Source organism: Notechis scutatus, chromosome Z (assembly GCF_049901735.1).
Source record: "Notechis scutatus isolate UNSWTSFEM ecotype Mainland chromosome Z, rNotScu1.2, whole genome shotgun sequence".
In the NCBI taxonomy this organism is placed as follows: Eukaryota; Metazoa; Chordata; class Lepidosauria; order Squamata; family Elapidae; genus Notechis; species Notechis scutatus.
In genome coordinates, this window is record NC_142025.1 from 138,368,502 (window position 1) to 138,391,578 (window position 23,077).

The window sequence follows — 23,077 nt, forward strand, 5'->3', positions numbered from 1 at the left end:
TTAACTGGGACTGCAGGCTAGAAAATAAATAGCATATTGCAGAGAAGAGCACAGCAGTAGCATCAATCCAGCAAGGATGCGAAGAGCAAAATCAGGATCTGTTCAGCTTTATAAAATGAAATGTGCTATGTAGACAACTGAATTTTCTGAACGTCTGAAATCTATTCCTTCTCTGAAAGTGATTTTAATGAATCAGGAACGCACTTTTTTGGGAAACATAAAAGTCAGCATTTCCTGGATTCTTATGTTTTTAAACATTAACGTTTGTTTAATTTGGGGTTTACTGTGCCTCTAAACCTACCAACTGAGGTTAATTAAAAAAATTAAGGAAACCCTGGGTTAGCAAAATGAGTGGGTTAGTGCCAGGTTAGTACAATCTCCTATGAGTCAAAGGGAAGAAAGAACTGGTTTTTGAACCTATCCACTGGTCGCCATTCAATAGCAATAACTACCAAAGACCTCAAAAATGCTTTTTCAAAAGGTAACTGGACTGCTTTTTCCTTGAGAAAGAATAAGTTTCATTTCCAAGATGAAGCTTCTCAGAACTGACCAAGTTTCTTGGATGAGAAGCAAAACATCTTCTTCCTCAAGGAAAAAACAGTCCAGTTGCCTTTTGGGAAAGCACCTTTGAGACAACTATGACCTGGATGACTGAGAATCTACATAGATACTAGAGACACTAGGCACCTGGAATTTTGCAGCTGTGATTACTAAGCTAGAAAAAAGTCATTATATGTTTTTTTGGGGAGTTTTGATCTAGGATAGTTTTTTCCATCCTGGTTTTCTGCAGAGGTATTAGATTACAGCTATCAGAATTCCAAACCAGCATGGCCAATAGAGTTGTGTTCCACCCTATCTAGGGGTTCTTTTAAATGGGGGGTGCAGCCCCAATGGTAGGCCAGATTGTATCGACCATATGACCTCTTTTTATTATATTTTTATTTTTTATCAATTTAAAGAGCAACATTTTCAAAATCCATATAAACAGTGTGTTGTCTGGTTACAATTCTTTTGAGTAATATTCATCATAGTAATAATAATAGTATTCTCTAATAGTAATCTTATAATAGTGCTTTTCCCTCATAATATTGATACATATTATTAGTACTAATCAAAATTAATTAAAATGAATAAGTTACAGTGATCAACCCTAATATTAAAATTAATCTTTCTCTTGTAGTTTTCAAACTTCCAACTCCTGTTTCTCTCGTTTAACCATCGATAAAATAGATCCCATACCTCAAAATATTCAGTGTCTTTAATTTTAAATGTTAATTTATTCATTTCTGCACATTCTAAGATTTTTTGTTATTATCTTTTCTTCTGAGGGAATCTCCTCACCCTTCCATATGACCTCATAACTGGATCAATCAATCAATCAATCAGAATAGAGCTGGAAGGGATCATGGAGGTCTTCTAGTCCAATCCCTGCTAAAGCATTTCTGACAAATGGTTGTCCAATCTCTTCTTAAAAACGTTGTACCTTTGTGATAATTTTTGAATTATTTATATATCTAGTAGCCTATCCACGGAGGAAATTCAGCTGCAAGGAGAACTGTGAGGAAGTGGATTGACATCAGTACCAGAATTGGGGGACGGGTGTTTTCATATATTTTTTCCTGACGTCCAATATTTGCTTTGACACTTATAATCTTTCCCAACCAGCAGACTTCAAAGAAGGGATAAATGTCTCTTATTGGAAATTTGAATTAATCTTTTGTGTAGGGATTTTGAGCTTAGCTGGTAGACTGGCCAAGTTGTCCACCCTTCATTTAAGTCCATCTAATTATTTCTGAGTGACCAGAGAGTTATGTTAGGGGCTTCCTAGCAATTAGCCCATTATCCCACATTCTTGTTATTTATCTTCTGCTATGCAGCTGTCAGCATGCCACAGACAAGTTTTCCACGCCCCACCCTGCTTCCACCCCATTGCTTCAATTTCAGGCTTAATTTAAGTAAGAGAAGTGTCAGAAACTGGTATTCCTTCCCTTCACTTGGGAGACCTAGAAATAGTAAATTTGCTAAAACTGCAAGAACAAGAAAAAAAAATTGTCCTGTAATAGGCTAGGTTTCAAGATAAGTCTTCAGATAAGACTATGAAACTAAACAGGACAAAACTGGAAACAAATATTGGAGAATTAGTATTTTCCTGTGAAGGCAGAACTTTCGTTTCTATACGGACTGTGGTTATTACAGCCTGCAATTTGTTCCATGCTTAGCACCTGACTTTTCTTAAATCCTGGGATTACATATGGACTGTTTCTATGGCCTGGCCTGCAACTGCTATCTTGTCTATCATGATGACAACTCCCAAGATATGAATACTGCACAATTGGTATGTGAACTCCCCTGAAGCCCATCCAGAAAAGTGAGTGACATAAAACCATGAAATGGTTTAGCAGCTTGGTTTAGCAGCTTTGTTGTTTGAAAATCATGGCTTATGCTCTAGTGTACAGTGCAAACTCGGCCATTATAACTTATCATTCATATAATATGTACGTGGTCTTAAGGAAAAGCACAAATATTTTAAAGAGCTATATTCAATGTATTTACCCAGAAAGATGTATGTACAGATGAAGATATTATTTAAAGAAACCACGGTTAAAAGGTTAAGAAATTGAAAATGGGTTTGGGTAATTCTTTGCTGTTGTGGTAATAGGAATAGCCAAAGGGAATAGCCACATTTTAAATACTATAAATACATAAAAAGATGCACAATACTTTTGTAGTGATTTGCAATAGCAAATCTGGCCATTAAAAAAAGGAATATTTATAAATGTTGAATTGATGTTTCTTCCTTTTAAAAACGGACCCCAAATCAACAAATAGTATAAGTCAGCATTGTACAGAGTTGAAGATGCTGGATTAGGTGCAAAGACTGATCCTCACCTAGTCACTTTCTCAACCCAACCCACCATATAGAGTTGTATTTGTAGGGAGAGATGGAGAAGGGATCAATATAGGATGATCTTGAACTCCTAAATTCAAAGTGGGATATGAATCTAATAAATTGACCAATATTATTTGCTAACTTTTTTGATTTTTCAAATATTGTAATTGGCTACTTGCATCAAAGATAGTAAGAGAACTAATCTGCTGTAGTGGTTAAGACATCAGGCTGGAAACCGGGAGCCTGGAAGTTCTAGTCCCACTTTAGGCAAGAAGCTAGCTTAGGCCTTTCACTCTCTCTCAGCCCTGGGAAGGAGGCAATAGCATTTCTGAAAAACCTTAAGAAAACTGTAGAGATTAATCCACCCAGTTGTCAGGGGTCAAAAGCTGACTCAAAGGCACAAACAGACAAGCCTAGCAAGTATTAATATGCTTAAAATATCATCACAACAGTCTAGAAAGGTATAATGTACATAATTAATTTTAGTAGGCTATAGTGCTATTATATGGATTATTTTCATAATAGTTGCTAAAGGATATTGAAACTGATTCAAAATCAATTTATGGCACAAAGAGTTCATTAAGAGTTTTATCACATTCAGACCTCAAATCCCCCTCCTGCAATTTTTGTAATTCTCAAAAGAACCTGCTATGATTAATATTTTAGTATGTTTTTAAACAAAGTTTCTGTGCATTATTTTTGCACAGGTTATAATATTATAGTAAATTTATGAAGACATAACTGAATTTAACTGAACAATTTGGAACTTGCTGTCATAATTTTTGCAAAATATATTCAACAGTAATGGTTTCTATGATGATTACATTTTTAATCCTATAACATTCTGCTTTCTTTAGCCTTGAATTGAATGAATGTATATTTATGCTTAAAAAGAACTGAGGAAGGGTGGGAACCCAGATTGTTTCTGTACATAATGTATATTATGTAAACCCAACCAGCTATTATTTATTCAACTAACTATGGTGAAACAAACCCCTAACATTCAACCAACATGGTGTAAAATCCAGTCATTGTTCATGCATTGTGCACCTAGCAGGTGGGTATCCAACTTTCCTTTGATCCTTTTTGTTTAGTTCCCAAAAATAAGCACAGAAGCACCATTCTGTGTTGATATATTGGAAACCAGTCCCAAGAAATTATTTAGGAATGTTAACAATATACCACTCAGATGTAAATTTTTATCCTGTTAGCTGAATTTTGTAATCTTCCCTTTGGCTAAAACAAAATTTGGTCATAAGCCGCATGCATCCTTCAAAATAAATAAATATCTGATACATCCTGCATGTTAACTTGAAAAGTATTTGGGATTTTAAAAAGGCTCATAGTGCCAAAAGATCAGCCAACTAAGGAGTGATGGGTTTAAGAATAAGATCATGGTCAGCAGAATGAGAGAGGTGTGCTGTTATATTTCCATGTGGTTGGCAAGGCTAGGCCAGCAGAGTGATAGAGGAGGAACACACTTCAGCTACCTGCTATGTGCTTCCAACTGATAAACACAACTGCACTGAATTGTACAATTTATTCCAGCTCCAATTCTAGTTGAAAATTTCTCTCTTCCTTTCACAGCTACGGGAAAGGAGAAGTAGTCCCTTTATCAACAGTCATCCGACCCATGTAACTCTCCATCCCATTACAGCAAACCACATCAATTCAAAAACATCAAAAGAGCAAGCACAAGAGAGGCAATTCAGGTAATCCTCGACTTATGATCAGTAGCTTAGCAACTGTTGAAAGTTACAATGGACCCCACCCCAAAGGTTCTGATGGATGATAGCTCCTCACTAGTGGTCATGTGACTGCATTTTGGGCACTTGGCAACTAGCCCTCATTTACAGCTGTTGCACATGACTGCAATTTTTGACAATTATGCTGAAAACCAGCATTTACTTCCGGTCTCTGGCAAAAACACCCCCATAGTTAACAATGGGTTTCCTTAACGACTGTAGCATTTGCTTAAAAACTGTGATGTTTGCTTTATGATGGCCACAAAAAAAGATTGTGAAATCGGGTTGGTTACATGATCTGTTTTAGGACTGCCACAATTTACAATCATAATTGGCAAGCTTTATTACAGTTACATGGTAAGTGGAGAACCACCTGTAATGTGTAGGGGCTCTGGCACAATTTTTCTGTCCTGGTACACGTGGACTACACAAATGGTAAGGGATGCTGATGAAGAGAAGTAGGGAATGGACCTCTGGCACAACATCAGTACATTGCAACATTAAATTTTCTTCAAGCACAGGAAAACAGAAGCACATTGTTCATTCTTACGTTACTTATACAGAATCCCAGTAGGCTGCGGATCCAATAAACTGCCCCACACAATTAGCAAGTGTGCAAAGAGGACAACCAGACTTCAAAATGTAACCACTGTATGAATCTCCTTTCTTTCCTCATCACGCCTTCTACCGTATTTAATAAAATCAAACATTCTTCTAACATTCATTTTCCACTTCCTCACTGTGGGGCTACAGAATCTAGATAAAGAACTCCTGAGTGGGAAAATGATGGTGACATTGCTATTTCATTTCCTTCTTAACTGGAGTTTTTCCTTCCAGGAACAAAGAAGGAGTGTTAGGAAAACTAAGAATAGTTACAATGGAAGATCAAATATCATTTGAGGCTCCTTGAAATGCTATGAATAAAGTGCTGGGGGGTGAGGGAGGGATTTGCATGGGAGTCCCAGCTGATAACTTCTGTGTCGTGAAGGTCCATGGTTCTGCCACTACGTCTTCTGTTGGCCAAAGATGCAGCAACATTTTTGTCTTGCAAGAATGGTGCCTGGTGCATGGAAAGGAAACGTTTGCTCTGCACACGCTGGGGGTCCACTGCAACTCCTAAGGAGGAAGGTACACGGGTGTGGCATTGCTGTAACCAGTCATATGATGAAGTTGAGGTGTGAATCCAACTTTGCATTCAGAAAGAACCCTACATTCTTCTCTCTTCTGCCCATATATTTATGTAGCCTTCATGTTTGAAGATGAAGGCTATATTTTAATTACAGTTGTAAACAAACCAGAAATAAGGTAATCAGTCTCACAGGTGAGCAGAGCAAAGCAACCATGGTTTGTTTTCTCTACTTTTTTAGCAACTCTTGTCTTTATAATCTGGTAGAGGGTATGTTTTTTTTTTTATGGAGCTCAAAAACATAGCAGGAAGAAAACAGAGACTACGTACTAAGCAAGTATCTCTAAGTAATTGCATAGAAGCAGAGTTTCATTCAGTAAGCCTACAAGAATGATGGTTTTAACTGCTTTCTTGCTCAGTTGGGTTACTGGATCTGGGCTTTAAAGCAACATTTGCTGCCATTTGGTGGTCATCATGCATTTACAGCTCAGATCTGGTAGCTTAATGTTGAACCAAAACCTAACAAGTTATATAGTTTACCAAAATGCCTAATATGTATAGTCTAGCTCTCTGATGGCGAACCTATGGCATGCGTGCCACAGGTGGCACGCAGAGCCATTTGTGCAGGCATGAGAGTCCCAGCCAAACTTACCTGTACTGCTCATGTGTGCAACTCCCAGCTGATTTTCGGCCTGTTTGAGGGAAGCCTCCGCAGCCTCGGGAAACTGAAAAATGGGCCTTCCAGAAATAGTGTAAGTGTCGAAACAAGCCTGTTTTCAGCCTCCAGAGGCTCCAGAGGCTTCCCTTGGAGGGCGAAAACAGCCTCCCCTCTGGAGGCTGAAAACGGGCACTTCCGGTATTTCTGAAAGGCCTATTTTTTGGCCTCCCGAGGCTGTAGAGGCTTCGCTTGAGCCTCTGCGGGGGGGTGAAAATGGCCTCAAATGGGCCAAAAATCAGGTGGGAGGCGCGCACATGCACTGTGCAGGTAAGGGGATGGGGCAGGAGTGTTGCACGTGCATACGCAGGGGAGCGGGGCGCATTGCATTGTGGGTGTCAGCACACACGTGCCCGTGCTTTTGGCTAACCACAACAAAAAGGTTTGCCATCACTGGTCTAGCCACTGTTTACAGATATTTCTTCCCCTTTTTCTCCACAGGTAACTTTATATAGGATCTATTTTTTTGTATGTTTTATTGATTATATAGGATCTATTCCCCTCCCATGTGGCTTATATCTAGGAGAGCTGACTCTCACTGTGGGACTCTTCAATTCCTTCTCCTGCAAGCTCCTGAATCCTTAAAACTCTATGAGAAATCCTGATTTATATGATATATGGAGCCACAGTTTAACTAATTGCACTGCAGCCTAATGTGTTGTCCAAACGTAGATTCTGTGGTTAGTTGATGGTACTGTTTATGTTTTGCAAACCCAGAAAAAATATAGTTTATTCAATTAACCCATTTTTAGGCTTTGCATAAATCCTATAAAAATTTGGCTTATTGCATCCAGAATTTCCTCAATGGCTGATGGTGTCTGTTAAACCGAGGTGTTATTATATATCATGCCTTCTTTTACAAGCCCAAGCATTGTAACATTTCCTCCAAGAACAATTAATATTGCTTCTTCTTTCAATTGTCCTTTTTTTCTAGTTCATAATAACATGTTTAAATCCGAACTGCAGCCCTTCAGATGGCCTGATCTCTCAGGAGCCTCCAATCAATATGGTTAATGATGCTGGCCACAAAAATGAGATGCTAGAGGGGACATAGAAGTCCAGAGGGTTTCTAAGTCCAGAGAGTTTCTAAGCTTTGTTTAAAATGGGACCCCTGAGTTGGAATCTCATATCTACAAAGTGTCATATTGGAAAATGGGAGGCATATAGTATTTCAACAGTGGGAATTTGGTAATCCCATCAGGATCCCAAAGTATCCCTCAGAGTAACAGATATTCCAGAGAAATTGATTATATATTTGTTAATTGTTATGTTTTTTCATTTTTATAAATAACTCAAGTCAGCGAACATACATAATACTCTTTCTTCCTCCCATTTTCCCCACAACAACAACCTTGTGAGTTAGGTTGGGCTGAGAGAGAATGAATGACTCAAAGTCACCCTTTCATACCTAAGGCAGGACCAGAATTTACAATCTCCTAGTTTCTAGGCCAATATCTTAACTGATAGATCAAATTGACTTTATATTTTTATTTTTATATTTGAAGATCCAACTACCCCCCCCTTTTTTTTGCATCTTAGCATTTACATTTAGTTATATTGCATTGCATTTGCTACGTATTCTTGCTCATTCCTGCATTTTGGAGTTGTTTGTTTTAAGCTATGTCCAGCTCCCATATTGTTTTTAATTTCTCTGAATAATGTGATACCATCAGCAGATACAGTTTCTCCGCCAGTGCATCCAAAATTTGCATCTGTTGAACCGTTGTTTGCCAGAAGTTGTTAAAGATTTCGCAGTCCTGCCACGAAGTATATATTTGCCTTTCTAAACTGTGTATTTCTCAGTTTAAATGGCTCTGAACAACTCACACATTAGTCAGAGATTTCATCCTACCAAAATTACTCCTCATCCAGGCTCCAAACAGAATAGCCGTTTCTTCCATTTTCTATTCCGTATAGCCTCTAGGACAACATTAAACTCCCCTCCTACCACTGAGATCCAGCACTAAAATTTTATTTTATTTTGGCTCCAACTGCTTTTTCCATAAGCCAAAAAGAAAAAAAGAAAGAAAAAAGAATCTGGAAAATAAGAAGAGGGGAGAGAAGGCAGTTCCCAGCTGGAGTTGGCAAGGGCTGGGTTGGGCTGCAAAGACGAATCAGGATTAGTTCTAGGGGAAATGGCTCCTTTCTGCCTCTGAAATTTGGCTGCACTGCCTGCAGTTTTCCATCCAACTAAGAAAAAATGAGAAAGAAAAGTTTTTTAAAAACTGGTCAAAATTGCCAGATGGCGGCTCTCTCTTTGTTTCTCACAGCAGGGTGGAGGCAAAGCAAATTCTAGGAACTGACTTACCAGCTTTCCAAGATCTACCCAAATTTTCTTCGATGGTTCAGAATAAGAACTTGGCACCCCTAACTGTCCATGACACTTTAGAATCTCAGTCCCAAATCATTCAAAGCTGGTTAAAGTTTATGACTTCAGTTTTCCTTTGATTTCAGATCGCCTGAATCATTATTAATTTCTTCCCTGTTCATTAGGGAGAAACAAAGGTTCCCAAATTGGCTTACAAATATGGATTGTGGGATATTCCCTGTCTTTTGATGCATAACCAAGAGGTCATATATTATACAAAGCAGAGGAATGGGGAGAGAAGAGGTGGGGAAAGCAAATTCAGGCACTGTTTCTTACATGTAGAAAAAATAATTTTGGCAGCTTTCCCCATCAGTGTATGATCAGCACTTAGTAAGTTTATCCAGAGCAAACTGAAATAATTTACACAACCAGATCCTGCTTATACAAATGCAACAACCCACCAATCCCTTCAAATGCTCCCCAGCATACTGCTTTCTTTTAGAAGGGGCCTTTCTTATCCAATCAACCTGTTGGAATTTTACTAAAAAGCAAGTCCAAGCTTCCATGTAACTATGGATGCCAGGGAGGTCAAAAAGGTCAAGATGGTAGCCACCAACAAATCATTGAAAACACCCTCCCCCCATTTTTTACATGCAGAAACTTCTGCACATATTCCCTTCAATGATCATACTGGCTCTTTTGTCTTTTAAAAAACCCACAAAAAATCCATGTGTGTTTTTTTTTTTAACTAGCAATGCTAAGAACTGTCCACTGGGAAGCATCCCAAATCACCCCCAAATCTACATTGACCCACCCAAGGATTAGTTTTAACAAACTTCACAATCATTTGGTGACCCTTTTGTTAACAGCAGAGGCCTTGATCAATTTTCTAACTGAAGCATCGCTTTACTCTAGTCACTCCCAGCATTCCCCAGCCAGCATAGTGGCTAAGGAATTGTGGGAATTGAAGTCCACACATCTTCAAGCTGTTAAGGTTGAGAAATACTCTCCAACTGCCATCTACGGTTCAGAAACTCCCAGCCATTATAGCTGCCACATGCAACCATCTCTCCCCCCCACCAAATATCTGCCCCACAAATTATAGTCTTGCTTTCTAAATCTTCATGCGGCATTGTCTCTTAGTTTTTCCTTCCTGTCATTGGGTTGTGGTCAGAATAAAATGGGGAGTAGAGAGAACCACAGAAGCCACCCAGAGTTCTTTGGAGGAAAGGTAATAAAAATTTGATAGAGGAAATGAAACAAAAACAATGTTACAATAATTTAAGCCGAATTTGAAATTGTATCCAGCATCAGGTTTATAGGTACAGATATCCCCTTATTTTTTATTTTTATTTTTTTAATCTCTCTCAAAAAATGTTCGTATGTCACCAAAAAGCTTTTTTCTTCTGGATTTGCCACCTAGATAGTTAACACTGTGGTTCATTCTTCAGGATTGGGGACAATATTTGTGGATCCAGGACAAATAGTACCTCTTCCTTGACATAAAGTAATTAAGTCTCTCCATTTGCACTCCATTTTATAGTAAAATCTACCCTATAAATGTTTTCCCCATTTACTTTGCATAACAATCATAGGGATGGAAGTGGACACTAACTCTCCCTGGCCTGGAAAAGTCCTTCAGGTGTACCGGATTACAATTCCCATCATCTTTGGCCTGCTGGAAACAATAGGGGCTACAATCCAACCTATGAGGAGCGTAGCAGTTTGAAGAAGGTTGAACACCCCGGCCATTCTCCGAGTGCATCCTAAACTTCTATTTTATGGGCCCACCCCTTTCTTCCGCCCCCACTGCTACAAATGCCCATTGAGCAATTTTGCTTCTGGCTGGAAAACCTACCTTCTGGTGGAGCCCCCATCCTGCCTGTACCCGTCCTCCGCACACTCCGTTCCAGAGTAACAGATGGTGGTGGCTCAGCACCAGTGGGATGGTGGAGGGGAGAGAAAGCTGGGGCAAGTGCCAGGGAGGACTTAGCTGTGCCGTTCTTCCCAGCCACCCTCACCCTTCTCCCTTCTCCCTTTCCACCTCCCTCCCTCTCTCTCTCTCTCTCTGTCTTTCCTTGCCTCTCAGTTCTCCATCCGTGCCTGCCACACTCACTAATTCATAGCACCTCCTTCTAGTTCAGTATCATCCTCCCCTTTATCTCTCCCCCTTCCTCACTTATTCCTCACAGCTTTCCCTTTTACTATTTCTCTTTCTCTTTTAATATTTACTTTCTTAAATCAGCTGTTGGGTCCCCAAATACAGTTTTTCTTCTTTTTTGGTCCTTACAAGTTTTGTGATGAATGTACCTTCTGTACTGACCCTCACCCTAACCTTTTCCCCTTTCAAACAGAGATATATCTTCCTACCTAACCCTATTTTATCCTGAAAATTTATCTTTCTGCTCATTTACAAGATTAATTTTTTCATTCATTCATTCACTGAGAGTTACCCGATAGCTAACATTTTCCATTTAAAGGTCTTCTAAAAACCCCAAGAGCAGGGAATAATGAAATATTAAAAGCAAGCATCAAAACTATAAAAATTATGGCAATAAAAACTATGGTAAAATACCTCTTTGAGTAAAGATCATCTCAGCAGTATATTTAATTAAAAATAATCACAACAGAAGTAATCTCCACTAAGTCAAGGAAATATACTTGTCAAGAAGAATGATTTTTTAGAAATTCTAGTATGTTACCAATTTGCAGATCTGTTGCATCAATCATTTATCAATCAATTATTTATCTGATCAATCATCCACTTATCATTAAAATGATGCATCGTTATTTTATTGTACAGATACAACAATCGTATGCTGATTATACTTTAACATTTATTCCCCAAATAAATATGTATGTATTCCAATGCATGCAGATAAATCCACTAAATTATCTAGGGTAGATCATCTACAGTTTAAAATATCACGAAATTAGAATTAACTGGCCAGTGGCCAGTCATTATTGATTTAATTGATATTTTAATCCTAGCCTTTCCCCCCATTCTTACAGTGTCCAGTACAGATTCTGCTGTTGCCAAATTGCAAAAAGCAACAATTCCTTTTACAGTATAAAGTACATTATGTCCCACAGATAAATAGTTGTGGTCTGGATAATTTCATGATGGTAATTTTTTTAGTTAACTGTTCCTAATTTTTACAATACTATGAAGTAAGTTGTATGATCATTTCCACTTTCCTAATAGATTTGATGCAGTGGTCCATTTCATGGACAATGAAACAAAGATTTGAACCCTGCATGCTCTTCCCTGCCACATTAACTTGCTTCTACTGTCTCTCTCTTCACACAAGCACACTCATCCTTCAATGTTTGCTCTTCTCATATTTCTCTTTGTTTTTTCTTCCTCTCCTTCCCAACTCTATCTTTCTTCCCATGACTGGGGTGGCCTCTGGAGCCCAATTTCTTCCCTGATTGCCCAAGTTATACTTATTCTCTCTCATAACTGCTGCACACATTCACAAGTAAGTTCAAGTTACTTGAACTTACCTTTCCCGTCCTCCTTGTTCGATTCTGCTTTCTCTTTCATGCTGTTGCAATTTCCAGTCTTCCAGTATTTTCCAAACTTGGAAAAAGGGGCTGTTGCTGGTAGGAGATGAATTTAGGCCTGGAAAATTCCTCCTTGCTGGGGAATGTCAAACTTCAGGACTTTTTGTGTGTGTGGAGGGGGGAGACTAGTTAACCCTTTGTTACCGAGCCACTGATGCTACTCAGCTCTGAGTATTGCACAGTCCTGTAACTGGGATATGTTAAGAAGAAGCTGTTACCTTTCCTACTCAAGTGTCCCAGAGAGGCATAGCATTGATCTTTACGTGCTGTCCCAGCAGATTCTTGGTTCCCTCCACGCCCCGACAGCTGCCACAGCTGTACCCCTGGATCTTTTCCAAAACCTGGGAGAGAACAGCTTTTCTATTCCAGGAAAATGACGGGGCATCCATAAGGGAGCATATTCTGATCTTTTTTCCCCTCTAAAGTCTCTAAGACATCAGACTAGACAAATTTCTTACTATGTGACCGATTTTTTCTAGGAACACTAGAAACAAAAACCAACACACTCACATGCAATATATAGGGAAGTGGGGACAGAGCCCAAAGTATAAAGCTCCACCCTAAAGCTACAAATAACTACAATGGAAAGCGTACAACCAGAGTAAACTGATCTGTGCAGGACCAGGAATATGCTGGGGTTGTCAGTAAAATTGGCTGATCTATTTTGTTTTGGCATATCAAATTCTAATTTCACTGTCTGAAGCATGTGCGTGGAACATATGTTCCATATGTATGTGTGCAAGTTTACTGCAAGAATTAAAGGAACATAAGGACATTGGGAATATATATCAGGAACAGTTGGCAAGTAGTACGTAATAATGGAAAAAACAGAAAGCGCCCTTTTAAAGTCTTTGGGTTTTTCAATTCTTACTATAAGAAGTCCTTGACTTATGTATCACAACTGGGACCAGAATTTCTGTTGATAAGCAAGGTGGTTGTTAAGTGAGTTCACCTGATTTTAACAACCTTGTTTGCTAGGGTTAAGAAAACTGTTGCAGTTGTTAAATAAATTACATGGTTGATAATCAAAGCAGGTTTCTCCCATTGACTTTGTCAGAAATTGTCTGGGAAGGTTGCAAAATGGCGATCGGATGACTCCATGACCCTGCAACCAATTTATGTACGTTGCTAAGTGCTCATGTGACTTGCTGCAATGGCCTTAAATGCAAGGACTGGCAGTCACTTGTGCCATTGTAACTTTGAACAGTCGCTCAATGAATGGTTGTAAGTTGAGGTCTTTCTGTACAGAAACTCTTATTCGCAGGCCTGCCGTTAGCAAATACCAATAATTTCCCCCCTCCATGATATAAGTACTAAGCACTTACTCTTTTTAAACCAATGAAAGCTCAGATTCCAAACTTCAGATTAAGATAATCCATTCTCGGCTGGCAAAATGGTCATTATGGTAGAAACTTAGTTTCCCTTTGCATTCTTATCAAGAACTTCTGAGGGCAAATCAGCAATTTCTACAGTAGCTGTTACAACCCACTCCTGAAAATGGAAATTGATGTATTAGGATGTACAGCAGAAAATCAAAACTTAGGTTTTGTTTGTGCTGTTCCTTCTCCCTCTACACAGCTAGAAAGGTCCTTACATTTGCTTTCACAGCATAGCCTAGCTCCAAGGTCAGGAATTCACCAGCCATCTATTTTGGGGGCGTATCTGATTTCAGTCCCTTGTGTTGCCATTTTGAGGGCACGAACTGCCCAGTGTATGTGCTTGTTTAAAGACCACAGAGAAAAATGACTGTCTCTACTTTGGCCACATGGAAGAAGTACATGCTAAGAATTTTCAGAAAATCAGCAGCAAGACAAGCCAAAGATTTTTCAAAAATGTCAAAAAGAAGGGTTTGTGAAAGACAGAATATATTTATTTTGGTTTTAGCAAGGTGTTTTTTGTTTTTAAACAGGGGTTGCCTATTATGGTTGTAAATCATGATGGTTGTAAAACAAGACATCTTATGACCGAATCTTATGACATTTTTAAAAAGTGATTGTTAAACAAACACAGCGGAGTTTAGGGTCATTAAGCAAACCTGTTGTTTGCTATGAGGCTTTTTTTTTTTGCCAAAAACTGTTAAGTAAATGCTGGTTTTAAGTAAAATAATCGTAAATTGAAGTCATGTGTCTGCAGGATGCTGCAAATGTCCATAAATGCAGGATGGTTACCTAGCACCCAAAATGAAGTCACATGACCACAGGAGGTGGTGGTGTAGCCTTTATAATTTTTAAAACCTGGTTGTAAATATCTTTGGCACTAATGGGCACTAAGCAACTGGTCATAAGTTGGACTACATATATAATTCTCATATTGCAAGACATTCTACAGCTTTGTAGATTTTTGTAGATCTAATAAGATCTACAAAGCTGTAGATCAAGGGTCTTCAAACTTGGCAAGTTTAAGACTAGTGGAATTCAACTCCCAGAATTCCTAAGCTAACATGACTGGAGGAGGAATTCTGGGAGTTAAAATCCACAAGTCTTAAAGCTGTCAAGTTTGAAGACCCCTGCTGTAGATCTTGGTTTTTCTCCCCAGGTGCAAGGGTAATTTTTATATCACTAGTTTTTGTTAATTGTGTATTGCTTTTGTACCAAGTGCTTAGTACTGTGGCTGAAGTTCCAGATGCAAGTCACTTTCAAGGAGCTGTTGGCCAAATATAGAATTTTTCTGGCTTTAAAATAACATTCAATCAGCATCACTGAACGCCAATAATTCCTACTGCAGTGCTTAATGTCACTTATTTTTACTTTGTCTGAAAACATCCCTCAGGATTTTGACTTACAATTCTGTTGTAGAGGTTTCTATTGCTTAAAACTGTATAGTTAGCATCTGATTAATTCATATTGACATTTTGTAGCCCTAGTGATTTTGCCAGCTATTTGAGCATGTTAATACATCTGATTTTGTCTATATTTTTTTCTGTTTACTATCACAAAAGATTATTCATCCCAAGAGAGCCAAAGATTTAGGTTTCCCTAAATTAGTTTTGTTTCCAAATATGTGAGTGATTTATGGAACATAATCTTTTTAATGCTAACTGTAAATTGGTATTATAGACATTATAACTAATACTTTATCTTTCTTTCTGATAGAATGAAGCATTTTATTAACAATAAAATGATTGCAAGGAAAGAATTTAATTATAGCATTTTACCTCTGTGGCTAATCATATTCACCTGGGAAACAAAGTATTCTTGGTGCTTTCTGGAAAGCGGTAGTTAAAGGTTCCTCTAAGAATAATATTTTCTGTGTGAATCTTCATGTCAGTTTTGATTCCAGTGACTCATTATTTTTTGGTGATCCCATTTTCAGAAGTGGTTTGCATTGCTTTTGCCCTAGGGCTGAGAGAGCATACTGACCCAATCATTCACTTGGCTTTTGTGCCTATGACAGGATTAGAACTATTTTCTAACCACTACACCAGGGGTTCCCCAAACTTGGCAACTTTAAGACTTGTGGACTTCAACTCCCAGAATTCTCCAGCAAGCTATGCTTGTGGGCTATGCTGGCTGGAGAATTCTGAGAGAATTCTGAAGTCCACAAGTCTTAAAGTTGCCAAGTTTGGAGACCTCTGCACTACACTAAAAAATGGCTCTCTTAAATCTTAGTTGTAATATGCATTTCCTCCACAAATCTGAAGAATTCATATTTAAAACAATGTAGGCAAGTAGTCTTAAAATTTGCATTGCAAGCCAATAATTTTCCCCCAGTTTCATCCTTCAACCTCTGGAAAAGAGGACAGGGGTTAATGGAAAGACACCATCAAATCATTAATCCTAAATCCCAATAAACACACATACATTAATCAGTCATAAAACCAACATTAGACCTTAGAGGATATAGTCCATTCCAATAGAACTACATTTTCCCTTTTGTTTTTAGAAGAAAGCAATCAGAAGTATTTTTAACTTAAAATTTCTAAAGGTTGCTGCTTATTTGGTTACAATTTTCTCCTTTGCTCATGCACTTTTCCAGTTTACATCGCCAAAAGCAGTTTTGAGTCAACCGTGGCAATTTAAAAATGTGTAGACCCAAGCCAGCATGACCGACAAGGGAAATATGGGAGTTGAAGTCCACGCATCTTAAAAGTTGAGACACGATGGGCAAGACAACTATCAACTAACCTACGGCTTTATCAATTAAGCCTTGCCCTGACAAAGAGGCAACCGGATGCCAAAGAAACTCAACAAAACACAAGCGAGCTCACATCCCATTTCCTCTTTGCCTTTATTATGAACTTTATTATTATTACTTAATAAAAGTTTCAACTTGCTTTTTCTTTACCTCCTTTCGCGCACGCGCACATCTAGACAGGCTGAAGGGCGGAGACTTTACCCCCTTTCGCGCCCGCATTTATTGGTAGCGCGCATGCGTAAAATTGTGGTCTTGCGAGAGTGAGGTTCTTCGGGAAAGCGAGGCGGGGCCAAAGTAGGATAAAAAGGCCACGTGCGCCGGCGTGCCCTTCTGTTTCAAATGGCGGCCAGCTGCAGGTGGGTGCTTGCGGCAGGAATGGCGGGTGGTGGCGGGTGATTGGGGGACGGGGGGTGTTTAAGAATTATTTGGATCTTTTTTTTTTTTTTTTTTGCTGCTGTGATACTTTTAGCAATGATTTTTTTTTTAACAAGGAGAAGTCAAAAGCCGGACTTTTTGATTGTTTTAAAAAGTCGGGGAGGGGACAAATGGACTCCTAAGCAAAGGAGGATTGGAATAAGAAATAGGACTAAGATATGGGCGGGAAGATATGTCCCTTATAGAAAAAGGCCTTGCAGGATCTATGGAATGGGAATTCAATCAATCCGAATAGAGCTGGAAGGGATCTTGGAGAGGTCTTAACTAGCCCAACGCCCTGCTCAAGCAGAAGTCACTGTATATGTATATACCAATTGAGACAACTGACTGCCCACAGTCCCTTCTTAAAAAACCTCCAGTGATGAAGCACCTACAACTTCTGGAAGCAAATGGTTACTTGTTCTCACTGTTAGAAAGTTTCTCCTTAGTTCCAGATTTCTTCTCTCCTTGATTAGTTTCCATCCATGGCTTCTTGTCCTGCCTCTGGTGCTCTGGGAAATAGGTTGACCCCCCCCTCCTCTTTATGGCAGCCTCTCAAATACTGGAATGCTGCTATCATGTCCCCCTTCATCCTTCTTTTCCCTAGACAAGTCAAACCCTCCAACCTTTATTCATTTGTTTTAGTCTCTAGGCCTTTAATCATCTTAGCTGCTCTTTGCGATTTTCCAAAGTCAGCATTTTAAACTAAATGCCATATTCCAGTTGTAGCCTTACCAATACTTTATATAAAGCAGTGCTTAATATTCAGTGCCTCTGCTTATACAAACAAGGGATTATATTAGCCTTTTTGGCTGCTGACGCAGACTTCTGGCTTATATTTAAGTGATCATCCATTCAGACTCCAAGGTTCCTTTCACAGTTAACTGTTTTGAGCCAGGTTTTGCCTAATCTGTACTTGTACCTTTGAATTAATTGAATTAAGCATCTTTTTCTTTTCCTTTGGTAGGTAGGGTAGGAGTATTACTATATATGGATGAGAAGAACATGGCAACAGGATTCTTCCAATGATGTTAGCACTGGGCACAGACAACTATGATGATAAAAGTGCCCTCCCTTGCCTTTGACATCTTGGGGGACTGAGGATCAGAATCCTGGCCTGCCTGTTAAAATTTGTGGTTCAGGAAGAAGCTCTTGGGAATGTTTGATTGCTAGTGATGACTGCCATGTTAGGCAAACACTGGTACAGATAGTCCTCGACTTAACAATTTTAGTTTAGTGACTGTTCAAAGTTAAAACAGCACTGAAAAAGTGACTTGTGAGTGTTTTTCATGCTTACGACAGTTGCAGCATCCCCATGATCAGAATTCAGACACGTGGCAACTGGCTCTCATTTATGAATGTTGCAATGTTCCCATGGTCCTATGATCCTCTCTTGCGACTTTCTGACAAGCAAAGTCAATGGGGAAGCCAAATTCGTTTAACCGTGATACTAAACTTAACTGCAGTGGTAAAATGAGGTAAAAATCACTTAAATGTTTCACTTAACAACTGAAATGTTGGGCTCAATTTGGGTCATAAGTTGAGGACTACCTGTATATCATAATAGCTAAGCTAATTAAAGAATAGGTTTCTCCTACTTTGTCATGGCTGGCTGAGAAATTCTAGAGTTGAGATTTGCAGACCTTGAAAGTTACCAAGTTTGAGAAACAGTGCTCTAATTGCACACAAAAAGCATGCATACATACCCATTTAATGAATAGACCTTCTAGGTTAAAAAGGCCAAGCAACACAGGAAAAAAATGCTGCCTTGTCCCCCAAATAATTTAATTGTGGGTATCATGAAAGCCAGCTTGGTAGGTGTTAAGGCACCAGAAAGCAGGAGACTGAGTTCTAGTCTTAGCCATGAAAGCCAGCTGGGTGAATTTGCGCCAGTCACTCTTAGTCCAACCCCTTTGCAAGAGGTTGTGTGGAAAATTGGAATGTTGCTTTTGTTGGGTTATTTGTAAAATAAAAAGTGGGATACAAATAAAAATCTTGAGTGGTAAGTGCAATGAGGCCAGCAAGTTAGAAGGGAGTTTGTTTTCATTTTTTGTTTCACCTTAATATAACTTTGTGAAAATGACCTATTTATCCCCCCCCTCCCACCCAAACATATGTCTAGATTTTGTAGATGTGATTTTATACCAGATCCTGGAAACTGGAAGTTACTAGCAAACCACATGCAGATCCAGATAGATGTTTCTGCAAATGGAAGATATGAGGCTATTCTACATATGGAATGGTTGAAGGTAGGACCAGCAAGACTTGTGTTTGTGTTATGCTGTTGTTGCACAAAAAGAACTGATGGAAGTTTAAAAGCCTTTGATTCCCCCCCTTTTTTTTTTTTTTTTAAACAGCTTTCTGATCTGGAGTCAAACCCATCCCTACTAATAAAACATAATGTTTCCTTAAAAGGAAATAAAATGCTGACAGGCAGCCCTGGAATCAACATTTAAAGCATAGCCGTTTTAATACTTATGCCCATGTTGTTACACTTCTGCTTAACCAGGAAGATCTTTACTAATAAGGAAGATAACAGAATATTTCCTCTAACCATAAAAGCTTCCTGCTTCCTCATAGTCATAAAAGCATTTCACTCGCACCAAAGGCTAAAAATTTGTATATAAACCTTACTGATGTGCCAATGTGTGTGGTCCAGCCACCCCCAGAAACAATGTCTTTTTATGTACACTAAGCACACACCAATACATTCCTTGTGTGTCTAATCACACTTTACCAATAAATAATTCGTTTAATTTTTTTTCTAAGGTATGCTTCATTTTTAAATGTCTATGCTTTGTCGTAGTTTCTGGACACCAAATAAACAGACTTTCTTTCCAAAATGCAGCCTGCCTCAGACTTAATTCTCTGCCTGAGTTCTTCTGGCTTGGAATAAGATATAAACCGGATTTAACCTCCACCAGAACCTTACAAAGAGAAGAATTGACAGAACAGAGAAAGGAGGTGATCTACACTTTGCCTCCTGGAATGGACTGGCCTGTTGGTCGCTTCTTTTCCTATTATGCCTTCTCCAAATGTATTTTGCTTTGAGAGACTGAGGATCTCATAGTGGAAGGTGAGGATATAATATTATAATGCAGAAGGGAAGGCCTTCATGTTAGAACCATCTTCTGATATTTTTCCCCCATGCCCTGTTTTCTTTCTTCTGCCTCTTTTCCCTCACCATAGATGAGGATGCTTTTATGCAGGTAGCCCTCAACGTTTACAACCTTTAATTTAATGACTGTTCAGTGTTACAATGGCACTGGAAAAAGTGACTTACGGCCATTTTTCATACAACTCTTGCAGCATCCCTGACGGTTGCAGTGCCTGGGATCATGCGATCACCTTTTGAGTCCTTCTGACAAGCAAAACGAGGGAGCTGGGTTGACTTGACAGCTGTGTAACTGACTTAACAACTGCAGTGATTCACTTAACTGGCAAGAAAGCAAGACTCACTTAACAATTGTCTTGCTTAGCAATGGAGTTTTTGCTCTGCTGTGATCGTAAATCGAGGACTACCTGTAATCACTTACGGAAAGCCTTAGGTGCTGAATATTTTAACCATCGATTTTGTTTAATGGACAAAACAATGTCAATTACTCTTGGAAGACATGTAAATGAAGCACAACATTGAATAAATGCCTTGTTGCTTTAAAACTGCTTCTACTACACTAGGAGCATGGTATTTTTGAAAATGGAATTTAAGCAAAGCACATTTTAAAGATTTTATTAAGAAGGTTTATACAGCCACCCCGCTCTGGGGGAAGTTTACAAGGATAAATCCCCAATACAAAAAAAAAATGCCCACTCCACCCCCAGTGACCACATTTAGACCAGCCACTTGATGGGTTCTATGTCACTCAGGTCCCCAGTCTCATTGGCAGAACCTTGGGAAAGAGTGCCAAAGTGGGGGCCAATCTTATCTCTGAAGGGATGCTGTTCCACAGGGAGGGAGCCACTCCAGAGAAGGCCCCAGTAGATTTCTAATTTGGATATCTTTATTTTTCATAGGTAAAAGTGAAATGTTACACAGTTGCTGGTAGGCTTAATGTGAGCCAGGCTCTTCTGGAATGTACGCAGTGTAGCCTACTAGGACCCTTAAGAGGCTGTTGGTAAGTAATTATGTACTGTGAAGATGATTAGTAATTTTCACTGGTCTATCCGTTTGATGCCTATCAAAATGTATGGGAATTGAAACACAACTAATCTCGGGATACTTGATTGGGGGATGACTGTCCAAACTTAGGTGCTGCAGTGCTAATGTATTTTGTTTTACTTGTTTCATTCAGACTGAACCAAATTGGCGGGAGCGTCGAAGAAGTCTACGTGGAGGACCTTCTTCCCCAAGATGAAATATAACTCTGAAATTTTCCTGGATCCATTGTTTGGGATGGGAGGGATTTGCCATTGTTTATCCCATTATGTCCCTTATTCTGTTTTTCATGCAGAAAGAAGTGAGAGGCTTACTTATCAGATCCTAGCAGGTTTACTTTCTTACTCAATAAACACTTCATTGATGGATGAATAACTTTGCTGTGTCTGTTGAAGCTGCAAAGGATAATACTGCTTAACTCTTGCAAAATACTTGTAATTGCTTTGGACTGCAGCAGCAGCATTATATGCACACCTATTTAGGTAAACTCTTAACTGATAATGCTGCTGCAAAGCATGCCTTCTTAAAAGGGGTTGTTTTTTAACCCCTCTCTTCCAGTGTTCTGAGTCCTACCCCTGCTCTTAGTAGCAGGAAAAGAAGGGAAGCCTTTGAAGAGCTGTGCGGCTTACTTAAAATACCATATGATGCAGTGGGATGTGAACCTCTGGCTATAGATGCTACTTAGAACTGGGTCAAGCAATCTAAGCGGCCAAGTTCAGTGGCTGGGAAAGGAACAGCAAAAATTACTCTGCGGAGTGGGGAATCTGACGTGCAGCAAAATGTAGCAGTTGCGCTTTTGGAAGGTGATCTTGGCTCGCTAAATGTATTATAGCATCCCAGCCAGAAAACCTCCAAGCAGTGTTCTTTTCAAGGACACTGCCTTTCCATACAACTGGGTGTCTTGCAACCCTGTATTCATGCATTTGTGTCCCCTTGAGAGATCCCGGGCAAGACAATATAGCCATCTAGGAGTTCATGGCACCTGCAAGTATTGAAATTGAAATACTAAAGTACATTTATTTTTCTTGCCACTTGTCTGCAAAGCTTATTGATGCTACACAAAAGGGGTTGGTAGGGTTGGTTATTCCTACTGGCAAGACCAAATGTATGAATGAAGTATCCACAATGATGTGCCTCTGTAATGGGAAAGTAGCATTTACAGTGATGTCAAAGTAGCTGCACTATATGACAGTGGGTAACCCTACCATTGAACTTCTCTGTTACCCTTTGCTTTCTAAACTTGCCTTTTGTTAAGTAGACCCCAAGAATGTGATCTTTGAAATGGGTTTGAGGATTTCCTCCCCTAGGAGGCCTCCTTTATTTTGATAGGAAACTATATATGACTCCTCTAGGAGATGGGTGAACTTGGCTTACCTTGCTGCATTGGGTGTAGTGCAACACTTAACTGGATTTTACACAATAGCATGACAATCCGTGTCCCATAAGGTATGTTCTGTGTAACCCAGTCAGTACTGGAAATGGGCAGTTTTAACCCCAAAACTACTGAATAAAAGTTCCCCTTCTACTGTAGTATGTAGTGTAAAGTCAAAAATCCCAATTTACCTACTGGGTGGTGAGAAACTACTGAAGGCATGAAAACGCAGGGTCTTTGCAGGGTCTTTTGGCCAAGGACACCCCAACTACTAAGTGCAGCCTTTAGTGGGAACAGGAATTGCATAATGAGGTTGTCCCTCTGTTTAGTGCAGAGCTCATTGAATATTAGGGGAGACTGGAAGAAATGAGTGGGGACTATGTCAAACATGCAATGTATTTAAATCTTAATTGGGTTGGACACCCAAAACTTACTAAAAGGGGGAAACATCTAGGAATTTTGAGTGCAGGGCATGTACTTGAGAGCTAAACTCTAGACGGTTGTGCCATAAATATAACAATGGCATTTCAAATAAGTGCTTTGCGATCCTTTTCCTACTAATGCCCTGTGCTGAATTTCCTGCTGGCATTGACCTCCAAGTAGTTGTTAGTTAGGAACTGCCTGGCACAAAGTCTGTGTCAGCTCCCCCC

General features: G+C 39.3%; 2 protein-coding genes and 1 non-coding gene across 22 annotated transcripts in view; 2 read left to right on the forward strand and 1 right to left on the reverse strand.

The window, feature by feature from the left end:
- LOC113418559 (protein kinase C and casein kinase substrate in neurons protein 1-like) overlaps nucleotides 1–16,714 on the reverse strand; it is a 65,461-nt gene extending 48,747 nt beyond the window's left edge. For 2 of the 9 annotated variants that reach the window (XM_087947541.1, XM_087947536.1), the window contains exon 1: nucleotides 16,636–16,714. In XM_087947541.1, the coding sequence (XP_087803667.1) occupies nucleotides 16,636–16,657 (22 nt within the window). In that variant the 5' untranslated portion in view covers nucleotides 16,658–16,714. Of the gene's footprint in view, nucleotides 1–10,642; nucleotides 10,889–12,291; nucleotides 12,946–13,676; nucleotides 13,948–16,635 lie in introns of those variants that run through there. The other 7 variants (XM_087947543.1, XM_087947537.1, XM_087947538.1 and 4 more) reach the window with 6 other exon arrangements.
- LOC113418560 (uncharacterized) lies at nucleotides 1,944–21,427 on the forward strand. Of its 12 annotated transcripts, none has more exons than XR_015745982.1 (6): nucleotides 1,968–2,335; nucleotides 4,478–4,602; nucleotides 19,022–19,148; nucleotides 19,748–19,863; nucleotides 20,914–21,014; nucleotides 21,192–21,427. XR_015745982.1 is itself a non-coding variant. In XM_087947546.1 (5 exons), coding segments are annotated over exons 1-5 (438 nt in total). In that variant the 5' UTR covers nucleotides 1,944–2,251; the 3' UTR covers nucleotides 21,193–21,427. The 12 variants fall into 12 exon arrangements, 2 of the variants coding, with proteins under 2 accessions (XP_087803672.1, XP_087803673.1); XR_015745981.1 differs by having other exon boundaries at nucleotides 1,969–2,335; nucleotides 19,748–19,975; XR_015745986.1 differs by having other exon boundaries at nucleotides 1,986–2,368; nucleotides 19,748–19,975.
- LOC113418629 (small nucleolar RNA SNORD88) lies at nucleotides 17,917–18,007 on the forward strand. Its single transcript, XR_003371784.1, has one exon. It is a non-coding gene; the product is annotated as a small nucleolar RNA SNORD88 (small nucleolar RNA).
- Nucleotides 21,428–23,077: the final 1,650 nt, after the last annotated feature.